The 14,032-nt window shown below is 45.3% G+C and overlaps 2 protein-coding genes across 2 annotated transcripts in view; one reads left to right on the top strand and one right to left on the bottom strand.

Annotated features, from left to right (window-relative positions):
* ARHGAP31 (Rho GTPase activating protein 31) overlaps nt 1–11,554 on the top strand; it is a 56,948-nt gene extending 45,394 nt beyond the window's left edge. The window contains exons 8-12 of the mRNA XM_027878861.1: nt 1,001–1,125; nt 3,528–3,587; nt 4,402–5,025; nt 5,351–5,661; nt 6,560–11,554. Of these exons, the coding sequence (XP_027734662.1) occupies nt 1,001–1,125; nt 3,528–3,587; nt 4,402–5,025; nt 5,351–5,661; nt 6,560–9,013 (3,574 nt within the window). The 3' untranslated portion in view covers nt 9,014–11,554. The remainder of the gene's footprint in view (nt 1–1,000; nt 1,126–3,527; nt 3,588–4,401; nt 5,026–5,350; nt 5,662–6,559) is intronic.
* Nucleotides 1–14,032, bottom strand: part of UPK1B (uroplakin 1B) — a 35,662-nt gene that overhangs the window by 4,546 nt on the left and 17,084 nt on the right. The gene's annotated exons all lie outside the window — the stretch shown is intronic.

Genomic DNA, 14,032 nt, shown 5'->3' with positions numbered 1-14,032 from the left:
TATTGCCCCTCTAGAGTGCCTTCTCCTTTCTCATTTGAAAAGAACAGTCCTATCCCCAAGATATCAGTCCTCTTTGTAGGACTGATTTGTACCCTTCTGAGTACTGATCTGAAAGAAAAACAGAACTATGGGGGCAGAAAGCCCATTATGGAGAGCAAGACAGGGAGATAAGAAAGTTCTTGCTCTGGAAGAGGGGAGTTTGAAGGAGGAATCAGAATGAGTATGTGAAGGAACTGAAACAGAGCCTTATGTAGAAATATGCATAGGAAAAAAAATGGCTTCAGGACTGGCAGTTTCTTTCTGCATAAAACTGTGATTTCCAAAGAGACCCAGGGAACTGGTGTCCCACTTCCTCTGACAGTTACAAGAAAATTATTTAATTCCCTTAGGCCTCCTCCTATTTGGTTAGTACATTATACTTGCATAAGAATATGTAACACCTATGATTAAGTTAATGTTGGCATGAGAAGCATTAATAGCTAGTTTGTATAAAGGTATCCTTTATTTTCATCATAAGATGTGGTCTTTAAAGGATAGCTTTTTGCACTGAGCAACTGTACAAGTTCCATCCATTCTCTGGAATTTATCATGCATTGTATCATTAAAACCTGTTAAAAGGCAATTTTTCTTTGATGTACTGCATGATAGTCCGAGCCTTAGAAACCTCTCCTTTCTGGACACAAGGATGGTTGATTGCTCAGTCAATCACAGTTGCTGTAGCATGATGCCAGACCCAGCTATCTGAAGGTTTAGGTGTCTTTCCATCCATGAAATGGTTAAATCAGCAATACAGATAAATCACTTACAGAGTAATTGCTAGCTATATAACCAAGAAGAGTTGATTGTATAGCAGCTATGCCTTGCATGCTTTAGATTAAACGAAGTGTGGGAAGAAAAGAGGGACAGTGCTGAGGGGAGACAGCTCAGAGGTCTTTGTGGGATATTTAAAAGATAAAAGTCTCTAGGGTTCAGTAACCTCATAAGCCTTTTTTCCTTCCAGGAGAAAATTATCCACCAAGTCCAAGAAATGGAAGTCGATATTTAACTTGGGCCGCTCTGGCTCAGAATCAAAGTCTAAACTGAGTCGAAATGGGAGTGTCTTTGTAAGGGCACAGAAGCTTTCTGGTAAGAACACACTTTTCAGTTAAGTGTTCCTCTCTGAAGCTTTGTCCTGTGATGTTGACAGCATAGGGCAACCTGCATCCACATGCTGCTAATACCATCAGACTTGGGACGGTCTAATGGGGTCATGTCTGTTGTGTGGTTTCACACACATCTTATTTTCATGGGATGGCAAGCAGCAGCCTTTCAGGAGGATATGCCAGACAGCTAGAGTATATATTTCATTCTGGTACCTAAACAGGCTCCTGTTGTCCAGCTGTCAAGTTTGGGAACTGGGAAATACGATGTAGGTTTGGATTAGTCACTTCCAGCACAGCCAGCCTCTGCCTCCTAATGTTCCTTACATGGCACTGGGTAAATGGCTGTCCTTTTAGGTCGTCCTTCCACTAAAGGGCAGTAAGAACCAACTATGTTCAATGTCTTTGCAAAAAAAAAAGGCACCAGGAGCTCCTATAGCTCCTGGCTTTCAGGATTTTGAGGGAAGCCATTGCTTTTGCAGAATTTCCAAGAAAGAAGTTGTCTTTTCTTCTGGCTGTAATCCCAAGTTCTAGCCTCTTTTGAGCTGCAATCTCTTAAACACTGCTTCCTAGAAAATCAAATGACAGTGCCAATTCCCAGTGTTTAGAAATTATGACTCAAGTTCTAAAACTCATGAACTTGACTTAAAAGTAGTCACAGTTTTTAAAAGAAAGCATACCTTTTTTTCTCAGTGCAGAAAAAAATGTTTTAGGTTTATATGTCCTAGACTTTTTGTTATCTCCAAGTCAAGCAACTTGGTTTTTAAAAAAAGATGAAGATGGAATTTTTATTTATATAATCTCATGCCTCCTGGAGCTGGTGTTTGGAGGACCACTACCAAACATTGCAAGACTTTAAATAAAATAGTTAATGTTGGCAACATTACCTACCCCCACATATATGACAGGCTGTGTTTGTATCAGAAATGAGTGTGATGCCAAATGCTGAATCCAGCTTTTTTTGGACCCCTGCCTTCCCCCATTTTTGCATGTACAGATGGCCTCACCTAGGGTGCCCAGGGCAGACCTCAAAATAGCTCTCTCTCCTATTTTGATCATGGGATCACCTTCTCACTTTGATAAGGAATACTCTGTCTCAAAATAGTGCTAACCCAAGGATGCTCAGGAATGACTGCAGCCCAGGGATCGTGAGGGCTGAACCTTGTTCCGGGAACAGTACTGAGCAACAGGGGGCTGCACATTTTCACCAGCAGGGCACACAAACGCAAAACCGTGCACAGAGTTTTCAGTACTGAAGTAGTGCCTTTCAGAAGCAGTACTTTTGCACTGCCATGTTATATTTTTGTGCGCTCTCTGCTTACAGCCTAATGTGAGGAAACAGATGAACTTGCTGTTGAAACTAAGCACATGCTTTAACACAGCTTGTGTCCATGCATGCAAGTCTGTAAGTCACACAAAACGCGAGCGCCACAGCTTGAATTCTGTTCCTCCTGCAAAACTGAGCCAGTACTGAAGACATCACGCCATATAAATGTAAAAAGTAGCCAGGACTCCATATAAATGCAAAAAAATAGATGGAGTTTCTCCTATGCTCATGCAAAACTTAGAGCCAGAAGCCTTAATTATATAAACAAATGAAGTCCCACAAGCCTGCTCACTTTCCGCTTTACCTACTTTGTGCAACTCTGTAAACAGCAAACTTTGCTCCCAGACATTTTCCAGATCTCCACAGATCCTTTTTGGGCTGTCAGAGACTACCCTGTCTTCCTTGCCAGCTACATTCCCTCATCTTCCTTTTTCAGAGCAGTAACAGCTATAAGCTTCCAAAACCTGTCAGGAAGAGACCTGTAGAGTGTCTAGTAACAAATGGCAGCTTGTTTCTGGACAAGAAATTCCAGCAAGAATGACCAGGAAAATAGGTTGCTTACTGCCCTCATAAATTTCCCCGAGTGCTTGCTGGAGGCAGGGCGTGCTCACATCAGCAAAAGAGCCAGGGAGTGCAACATAAAAATAACCCAACATTTGCTATCAGGAATGAGAGGTGAAAGGCATTTATGTCAGTTTAATTAAAAAGTGCCCCACAACCAATAGTCCAACTCGATCAGGGAGGGCAGTGGAACATAACAGCTTTTGGGATGCTTAACTGCTTCACAGTGGAGATGGTGTTGACTGGCTGGGTTAAGTATAGCTCTCCACATGTCCAGCAGGTGCAAAGCTGTTGTTAGCACTAGCAGATCCCCAGCTGTATGGACAAGTGTTGTGGGTAATAAGCCACGTGGAGCAGATACATGGGGGAATGCTTGAAAATGGAAAATTTGATGTCTGCCTGGCATGCCTCTCTACATGCATGTAGTCTTTGATCTTTATGGTCTGAAGCCTGCAAAGTCACAGGATCTGATACCCGCTTCTAAAACTCTTTTTCCACAGAAAAAGCAACTATTCGGCCTGCGAAGAGCATGGACTCGTTGTGTTCCCTCCCAGTGGAAGGTGAGACATCGATACCCTGTACTGTAATGGTGAAGGATTGCAGCTCTGCGTTCTCAGCAGCATGGATCATAGAATCATGCAATGCTTTGGGTTCAAAGGGACCTTAAAGATCTAGTTCCAATCCCCCTACTATGGGTAGGGACACCTATCACTAGATGAGATTTCTCAGTGCTCCATCCAACCTGGCCTTGAACACTGCCAGGGATACGGCATCAGCAACTTTGCTGAACAGCCTGTTCCAGTGCCTCACTGCCCTCAATGGATGCAGCAGTCTGTATCTTTGTCTATCTCACCATGCTGTGTATTTCTGTATAGTGATGTGCGCCCCCACCTTTGTGTGCATGCATTTTTTTCCCTTTTCTGTGTCATTTATCTCAGTGCATGCTCCTAAGAGTTACCACTGTGTCTAGCTGCATCTTTATTCACAGTCGGATTCCTCTGATTTCTTTCTTGGTTATTCTGGGCACAAAATTCCCATTAATAGGTGAAAAGTGCTTGCAATAAGCCAGCAAAGCCTGGCATGTGCATAGCCCTAGACTTGGTCGCATCTGGTTAAGAAGAGTATCTAATAAAAGTCTTGGGTGATTTCCACTGGAGGGTATTCTATCCAGCCCTGCCTGCCCAGTTTGAAGGAGGCCTCAGGGCTAGAGCCTGGAAGGTCTTCAGTAGCTACTGTCCCTATCTGTCTGGGGAAATGTGAGTGTTAACCAGGGCAGGACTCTTTCCTGGAAGGATTGATGAGGGCTCCTTACAGAGGAGTTTGTTTGCTAGTGCTTTGTTTCCCACTGACTTCCTCCTATGTTCCCATCTCTAGGGGAGGATGAAAAAGGCAGGTTCAAACGGTCAGTGACTACTGGAGGGTTTTTTGTTCCGACGAAGATACGTACAGGAGGAACAGGCAGCTCATATGACCTCAGCAAGGAGAATGAGTGGGAGCGGGAAGGATCTGCCCTGGGGGCCAAAGGAAGCTCAGAGCTGAGTGGGGAGAAAGGTCCCCCCCGGACAGTACAGGTGAAGTCACCCCCTGAGCAGCTGAAGGTTTTCCGGGTAGCAGAGGATGCTGAAAATGAGCAGACTTCAGCCAAAGGAGGGCTTATGTTCTACACCTCTGAAACAGCCACCAAGTCAGGCTTCCCAAGCAGCCTCTTTCCCTTGGAGGCCTCTCCTCGTCACCAGAGGAAAGCCCTGAACATCTCAGAGCCATTTGCTGTCTCTGTCCCGCTGCGAGTATCCGCAGTCATCAGCACCAACAGCACGCCCTGCCGCCTGCCCACCAAAGAGAAGCTTTCCCTTTCCAGCCTAGAGGAGCTGTCTTCCCTAATGGTGGAGAGCACAAGCCCATCTGCTATGGAAGCAGGGACACACACAAGGACAGACCTGGCAACGGAGCAGAAGGAGAAACAGCTGGAGCCCACTCTGCCAGTGGCAGCGTCCAGAGGTATATTGTGTTAAGGAGGGAGGTGTGGATACTGGAGGTGCCCCACAGCTTGGTGGCATGGATGTTTCTCTAGCCTGCTCTTGTGGCGGGAAAGAGACCAAGCTGTAGTAGGGTGGGTGTTGACTCTGAAAGCAGATGAGGTTGCTGTTTGTTGCAGCAATGAGACCAGGGAAGTGCCCATGGCCTCCCAGAAACATCCTGTTGTGCCTAGAAGGAGTTCTTCATCTTTGTTAGCTGGTATTGGCTTTTAACAACACCACTTTGTTTCGGGACAGAAGTTTTCAGTCACAAATGGTTATATTTTTCATTTGCTTTTCTGATCCAGGCTCTCCCCCTGAGGAACTGGTGGCAGCCAGGAAACCTGAGTCCTTAGAAACTCCACAGCCAGCAGCAGAAAATCAGAAGACATGCGGGCAAAGCAGCTGCCCAAGCAGTGCCAAGAGCCCCCAGCAGTCCTTAGAGCAGAGTCCCGCCTTGGAAAAAACACCAGCGTTGGAGTTTCATAAGGGGTCACTCCCGGCAGACAGAGCAGAGCAAGAACAGCTCAAGATGAAGGATGTCTCTTCAGAAAGAAGCTGTGCTCAACAGGAGATAGAGACAGCTAAGACAGAAGAAGGATCATGCCTAAGAGATGTGGTAAGGAAACAGGCATGAGAATAAAGGTGGGGGACCATGTCATGGTAGTGACCGAGAGGTTGTTTAAAGTTTAATTGTGTGTCTGTAGTTGTGAAAACTACAAGTCTATAGCCTAGGCAAAGCAGGGTCAAGAATTGAACATGAATTGATTTCACTTCTATCCACAGCACCATGTGGTGATTTACCTTTACATAACTCTCTATGGTCTCCTTTTGGTCTTCTTCTCCTGTAACTATACAATTTCAGCCCTTATGATCTGTCTGCTCTGAGACTCTCCAGATGTGAGTCTGTCCGGATGTTTGAGCATTTTGACCCATGGTCTCTGAATTTCCCTTCTATTTTTGCTGTCCCATTTGTCCTGGACAGTCTGAACAGTCCTTTATTCTTCCATTCACTGCACACAGATTTTTTTAAATTCTTACTATTTTTTCCTCCTCTGCATCTCTAGCAGAGCCTTTTCACCAAGTTTCTTACAGTGATACTCATCTCTGGACAGCTATTTAAAGATCTGTTGGCATAGCTCCTTGAATAGATTATTCATTCGAGTTTGTGTGCATTTTGGGAATGCATATTCTCTGGCAAGGCCAAGCAAGCCTGAATGGGAAGAGATGAGAAATGGGCTGAAATATTCCAGCTACTCATTCAGCTCACTCTTTCAGTACATCTGTCCAGACCTCATTTTGGCTGCACCTCGGATCTTCTTCTCCATAGTCCCACTTGTTTATAGATGTATTTCCTTCCTTGAACTGGTAGCAGTATGTTTGTCTGTATTTCTGTACCCATAAATGTGCTCATCTAGGACCCTGTCTATTCTGAGAGGGTTGTTTGGGGAAAATTGAGAGGTATTTACTAGTAGAGTTGTGAGCTCCTAGGTCATGGCATTTCTTTTGTTTTTCAGACTGAGGAGGATGCAGCAAATGCCCTTCTAGAACCTCTGTGGCCAGAGATACAGCAGGAACTGAAAATTATTGAACCTGAAGAGGAGCTCTTGCTCTTGCCAGCAGCTGTCCCCAAGACAAGCCTAATTTCTGAATCTTCTTCATTAAAAAGAGACCTTCTTTCCTCTGGTCCAGGGCAGAATGCAACACTAGCTGAGCAGACTTCTGCAAGCGGAGCATCACAGGTGACTCAGGTGCCCTTATTTGGTGCCAGTGGCTTGGAGCGACAAGACAGCCCTCACAACTGCCAGTCTGATGCAGTTGCACAGCAGAGCTGTGGCTCAGCCCTTCCTGAACTGAGTACTATTCCAGCTGGCACAGCCACTCCAAAGAACCACCACCCAATGGTGGACAGCAAGAGTGAATGTCTCGCTCCTAGCCTGGACCAGAAGATTCATAGTCAATCAGAATTTAATAAGATTGCCCCAAGTGATGGATTTTCTTGTTCCAAAGAAGTATGCCTAGAGTCAGGGAGAGAAAAAGATAGCACTTGCCAGCAGCAGAGGGAAAAGGATGGTCTTACCGGAGTCCAGACCCAGAGTGAGAAGCAAGAGATAATGACTACTGATGAAAGGGGCACATTCTCCTCCAAGGCACTGAGTGGAGCTGCAATCCTCGAGGTGAAGGAGGGCAATGCTGTTAGCAGAACCCAGGATGCTGGTGACCAGGACGATGAGGACACCTGGACAGATAATGTGCAGAGCTTAGAACTTGTGGAGCCATGGGAGGATCACCAGTGGGTTACAAGCCCTCTCCATTCCCCCACCTCTAAGGACATTCAGGAGAAGATGATACAGGAGTTTCATCCACAGAGCCAGAGAGCTTCAGGCTTTTCTCTTAGACCACGATTCAGTCGCAGCCTCTCCCTGGACAGTAAAGACACAGTGATGAGTTTATGGACTATCCCATTCTCTTTCATAGATGCCACTGACCAGCAGCAACCACACAGTGACATTCTGTCAGTGACTTGTGAGTTGTCCAAAACAAAAACCATCTCTCCCTCTAGTTTGGGCAAAGCTATGCAAGATGAGAATGGCTCAAGTCCTCCGGAAGAGTCTTCAAAACCTGAGGAGCTGAAGTATGCCCTCAGCAGGGAGGAAGCACCAGCTGAGAAAGCAGGACTCTCCAGAATACCTGTTTCAGAGCCAAAGAAAGTGGATGTGAGCAAAGAAAACCCTTGGACCTCAAAGCCTGAGCTCTTTTTGCCGTACCAAAATAGCCGAGACAATTCTTTACAGACAAAGAACACAAAGGAGGAGTTTTCCATCTCTCAGGACACTGCCCTGGGAGGAGGAACTGCCACCAAAGCATTGTGCTCTGCCCTTGAGTCACAGCTGAGTAATAAAGGTGAAGAAACACCTCGTAAAGTGAAGACTAGGCCTTCATCCCTCAACCTGGATTCGGTCCTCCCAGCCCCAGATTTCTTCTCATTCGAGAGCCTGTCCATGCCACCTGCCCCTGGGAACCTCCTATGTGGGCAGAAGGAAGTAAAAAGCAGTGATTCTGTTCCATCCCTGCCAACACACTGCCCTGCTGCCAGTAAAAGTGTTCCTTGGGGGTCTTGTTTCAATGCCTCTGTGGATCTAGACTTGGATTACCTGGCAGTGGCCCATGCCAGCACTGGCCGTCGTAACTCTGCCCCTGTCAGTGTGTCGGCAGTCAGGACCTCCTTCATGATTAAGATGTGCCAGGCTAGAGCGGTGCCTGTGATACCCCCCAAGATTCAGTACACTCAGATCCCCCAGCCCTTGCAGGCTCAGAATGCCGCTCCACCTGCTGAGAAGAAGGAGGTGGAAGCCAAACAGACCATCAGGCAAACACCACGGGTGGCATGGAGTCACCTGGAGGCCCCCAAGAGCCCACTGACAGAAAAGAAAGCCAAAGCAGAGAAAGAAAACAGTGACCCAGCTCAGAAGGACTCAGCCTGTCCTTGGCATGGCAGCCTTGGCCCTCCACTGGAGCCGCCTCAGTCCAGTCATTACCCAGTGCTGGATGCCCCCGTTCTGCGCCGAAAGCGCACCTCTGGAGGGGAGACAGCTGGAGATAACCCGCAGTCTTCAAAGATAGAGAGACCATCAGGGTTCTCTAAGCCTTCCTACAGATCTAGGCCTGGGAGGCCCCAAAGTCTGATTCTCTTCAGTCCCCCTTTCCCCATTATGGACCACCCCACCACTTCAGCAGACTCCAGGGTGTTATTATCACCCATAAGGAGCCCCACTCAGACCTCCTCTTTGAGCCCCATTTGTGGTGATCTGTCTGAGGCTTCGCGGACGACACCTGAGGGGGTGACACTGCGGAACAAAATGACCATCCCCAAGAATGGCCAGAGACTGGAGACCTCTACCAGCTGCTTTTACCAGCCCCAGCGGCGCTCTGTGATTCTGGATGGACGAAGTGGGAGGCAGATTGAATAGCAGCTGCTTCTCCTGTTCCTTTTCTGTGATGGTTGGGATGGGAGCGTCCAAGACCAACTCTGTTGCTATTTTGCTGTTGTTATTTTGTGCAAGATGGACCTAAATCCTCTATGGTTTCCTGCAAAGCTTTTTGCTATGGAAGGTCATAGTCTCTTTGTCTTGCTTTTTTCACCTCTGCCTAGTCCCTCACTGCCTGCTTTTTTTTCTTTTTCTGTAAGCCAGTCCCAGGGAACTTGCATTTTCTCATGCTTATTATATAACAAGCCCTGTGAAAGTCTCATCCTCCCTATGGAAGAAAAGGAAAAATAAATCTTGGTAAAATTAGAAAACAGGGTTTGGAGGAAACCCTGTTACAAAACACTGCAGCCCAGGGTGCAGGGGCACAACATCTTCTGACAGGTAGATCCAGATGTTTAGGAACTCCTCCCATTGTTTTCCAGGCACCAGTGAAAGACTGTTTGGTTTAGACAGTGTAAATAAACAGTGCATGAGGCTGGGGATAGCTGAAGAGGAAGGTGAAGCTGGCATGAGCAGGTCACAGTCATACAGGGTGTGAGACACTCAAGGATGTTTCGATGACAAACATAAAACCTGAACACTCTGCCCCCAGCTCTATCCTTGCATCAAAGATATGCTCTTTCCAGCGTGTGCAAGGGCTGGAGTGAAAGCAGCTGTACAGGAAACGCCTAGTTGTTCTTTTAATCTTTCAAGTCTTGCTCATGAGTTTTGTGTGCTCAGCCACACCTTCCTCAGGCAGACAAGATCCATGTGGCTGAGGAATGAGTGTGCAGCTGGCTGCCCAGCGTACAGACTTCCCAGGCAGGTATCGATGAAAGCCAAGACATGGTCATAACAAAGTCCAGTATCAACTATTTTCATCATTGCTTAAAGCCAGGTGACACCTCTGCAGCTATCTCCAGCTGAGCTCTACACTGACAACAGCAGAGAAAAGAAAGTGGATCTCCTGTTCTGCATGTCCTTGGGCTATTGCCCTCTTGCACCCTGACTGACATATATTTGACCCTTGGTCTTTCATTGCCACTGTGTGGCATGTCCCCAGGTGCTTCTTATTCCTTTAAACTTCTGCTCCTTATGATTTAACACTGTTTCTTTGAGAGCATGGCTGGTTGTCACCTCCCTGGACCTCAGTGCTTTCAGATTGATTAAAAATATGGTAAAGAGGATGATTTGTGAGACTGCAGAACAGATCATGAACAAGCCCTGAGAGGGAGATTTGAAGTGAATTAAACTCTCTCCTCAAGAGAACATTAATGTTACAGGAAAATACATGTTCAGATATGCAACAGCTGCTGTGGGAATAGAATTAAAGCTTCCTTTATAAAGCCTCTAACTCTACATTCACCATAGGCTCATCTATTGACTGCTTTGTGACCGTGGGTGATTGCAAAGTCAGGCACAGCCTGGGCTGTCTCTGCAATTTAAGTGTCACTAGTGATTACAGAGGAGACAGGAACACAGGTGTTGCTGCCAGCACTGAGATTGTCCCTGTAATGGCACTTGCAGGGGCCATCATTCCTGGAGATGTCAGAGTCTGTAGGCCCTCTGTTGGGTATCATGGGCTATAGTTTAAGCAGTAACTGAGCATCTGTTAGGAAGTGCTATAGCCACCACGATGAGTGTCAGCCAGAATTTCCCAAAGGATGTATGTTTAGGGCTTTTTTTCTGGAGTACTGGCAATTTAAAATGATTAGCCATGAGCTCCTAGTCTGACTGTGTCACTTTATTAGTGTCATTGTGGCTGGAAGGTCCTCAGGCTGTATGTTGTTTTCTCTGCACTCTTTGATTGCTAAAGGGAAGAGGTGCCAGAGTATTTTTGAGAAGTTCTGAGTCCACAAATGCAAGTAATATATCTTCAGCAGAATTTTCTCCTGCCATATCCAAAGGGAGTGTGAAAAATCAAGAGGGCTTTTCCCTGCCACCAGTTGCAGTCTTTGATCCTCCCCACTGTACTCATTTGTGCATAATGCCATATAGGAGGGAACAGAGCAGAGAACTAAATCCATTAGTTTTGTTAAGGGAGAATAGTAAAACCAGATGAGAGCCTGGAGTTCTTGTTTGGGTCCATTTTCTCTCACAGAAGTCAGTCTATGCTTCACCTGGGCAAGCTGTGGACAGCAGGCCCAGAATATGCAGCTTCATGACAATTGTATTATTCTACTCCCAGACCATAAGATGCAGCCTCCTATTAAAACTAGGGGGTTGCCAGTCCTCCATGCTCCTGATAGTTAGCACAGCTCTATGTTGCATTAACATGGCACCCAAATGACTTTTTTACTGCCTCATGAGAAAGCTTTTAATCACCATGGCTGGGTTAATGGCAAATGACTTGGAAAGGTGCGATACAAGGTATTGTAAGATGTTAGAGGAAGGCAAAGTTGTGGAAATGATGCCCAGGGGTTTTTTACTGCATCAACAAAATAGTTTACTTTGGACAAGGATTTATTCTCTGAGTTCCTAGAAGTTTTGACAGCCAAGGCACCTGGAAGAGAGCTTCTCACAAAATAATGTATCAGAAGAAAATGTGATGGAACCTTGGAATGTTAAAACCACTTTTTTTCCCCCTCCTTATTCTCATATAAGTTTATGTATGAACAAGAAATGAGGTCTGGTAATTTGTATATAATAGACTGTCTCATCTCTTAACAGCATTCCAGTAAGTAATAGCACTTCTGGCATAAGTGGTAAAACCCCTGCAAGAGAAAATTATTAGAAAACTTTACTTAATATTAAAGATCAGCCTCAACTAAAATCCGTATCCAGACTATATTTTTTAAGGATGTTTCAGAATTTGAACTCAGATCCGGGTCCTGGATTTTAATTAAGCAGAGATGCTGTAATGATATGTCTATTTTGTAGCTTGATCCCATTTCTTATCTACAGTTTCATCTCCAGCCTGCAGCTGATGTTCCAAGAGCACTTCAAAAAAGCCTCAGGTCCTGCAGAGCTGAAAGTACATGCTTAGTCGCAAGGTGCACCGTTGCACAGGTGTCATGACTCCCAACTCCAGATCCAGCCTTCTGCAGATCCTGTAATGCTTGATGATGGATCCATGTTGATATTGGCACTTGCAGTCAGCTTGAAGGACCAGGGCTTGATGGTTGGCCAGAACCAGAAGACGGAGGCCATCTCCCATTGAATGGTGCTGACTGTGCGGCAGGAGCTTCCTGAGATCCAACTTCATTAAGCTATCCCTGATGTCAGTTTCAGAGTCAGTCCTGATCTCTCTAGGAAAGGATTTGTGGGTTTTTCTCCTTGTTTTGAGATTTATGTTTGGTTGTTTGTTTGGGGGTTTGTTTGTTTTTTATTTGTTTATTTGTGAAGCATTATGAAGAGGGATAGATCAGATTTATGGGAGATGAGCCTGGCCCAGAGAGCTACATTGGTTGTCCTTGGTATTGAAAAGACTAAATAGACTGGCTCATCATCTGCAGCTCCACAAAGATCATTTCAGGGACCCAGCAGTACATTTCAATTCTCCTGAGACTGTGAACTGTGTAAAGGCTATTCCCAAGTTTGCAGATGGCCCCAGTATCAGACATGACAAATCACCAGCATGTGTTGCTTGTGGGCTTTTACCAATGGAAGTGAGTAAATTGCACTTATTCTTCCCATGAATTCAGGGGGCTTGTGCAGCTTCTGTTAAATGTAGCTCAGAGTGAAACAGCTAAGCTGGCAAAAATGAGAGTCCCCTGATGGAAAGGAGGGACACGGTTAATGTTAGCTCGTGTTGGAGCTGCCTTATTTGCAGGAGAGTAAACAGAGATGAGGACTGTGTTTTACCTTATAAATCCCAGTCCTCTGGGCTGTCCTTCTCATGGCATCACTGCAGAAAGACTGAAGTACTTATTTTTTCACCTGTAGAGATTCAAAGGAACTTAGATCTGCGTTAGAGAGCATCCATAAAACCTGCAACATTTTCCCTCATCCAGAGTCCAAATGGTGCAACCAAAATCTTTTTTCTTTAACGATTCTGAAATGTCTGTCGTGGTGAACAATAATAAAATTTATATATATATATATATAAGATCATTCTATATAAATATATTAAAAAGGAAATGTAATTAAAATGAAGGAATTGCCTAAATAGTATTTTACACATCTGTAAAACTTGGGCTGGTGCATGGAACTGTTTTCTGCTGCAACTTTTGCAGCACTGAGAGTGTCAGATCAAATGTGGGCTTTTTGCCCACGAAGTAGCTAATTAGTTCTGGCTAATCTATGGTGGGCAAGAAGCCTGAATACGCCTTTCTGAGCACAGTCTTGTCCCGGGAGAGGAGGGATAAGATCAGGGGAGACCAGAGTGCAAGGACTGATTTAGCTTTCCACCATAATCTTCTCCTTGAAAATGCAAACGATCTACTGCAGCATATATTATATTTCAGGCATGCCCAGTTTTTGCAGTTGTCCCTTCTGCTTGTCTCCATCTGTAGAAAAAATGAATAAACATCCCAGGGAGGGGGGTAGGGGGGGGCAGTGAGAAGTTGTAGCTGATCCCTATTTGGTTTAGCCTTTCCTTGCTCCCAGTTGCTGTAAAGGCTTGGTGATAACTAGTTCTGCTCCAAGCAATGAATGGAAAGCTTGCCACTGAGTTCAACTGGAGATGGAGTAGGACTGTAACAGTCCCCAAAAGGGGGGACGGCAGGAGGCAAGAGCTTTCTGAGGGCTCTGTGCAGCAGTCCAGACCTTAGATCTTGTGCTTGCAGGCACTGCTCTCCTTTGAAATATTATTTGCTGCCAGGTAAAAGGAAAGGCTGGAAGTCAGACACTGTGAAAAGGACTGTCCCAATCCCACTAGTCCTGGTTTGTGATTATTTTTCCTGCTAGCTCTGATGAATTGCATTTTTGTTAAGCTTTTTTTCTCTGTGTGGACTTGCCTGCCCCTGTGCCTGATTGTTTAAATTTAAAAAAAAAAAAAAAAAAAAAAAAAAAAAAAAAAAAAAAAAAAAAAAACAAAAAAACGGAAAGAAAAACAAAAGCCACAAAAGAAAGATGTTTTGC

This window comes from Empidonax traillii, unplaced genomic scaffold, assembly GCF_003031625.1.
Source record: "Empidonax traillii isolate 1590-97213 ecotype Southwest subspecies unplaced genomic scaffold, ASM303162v1 scaffold46:size3806547, whole genome shotgun sequence".
In the NCBI taxonomy this organism is placed as follows: Eukaryota; Metazoa; Chordata; class Aves; order Passeriformes; family Tyrannidae; genus Empidonax; species Empidonax traillii.
This window is presented reverse-complemented; position numbering and strand designations above follow the sequence as displayed.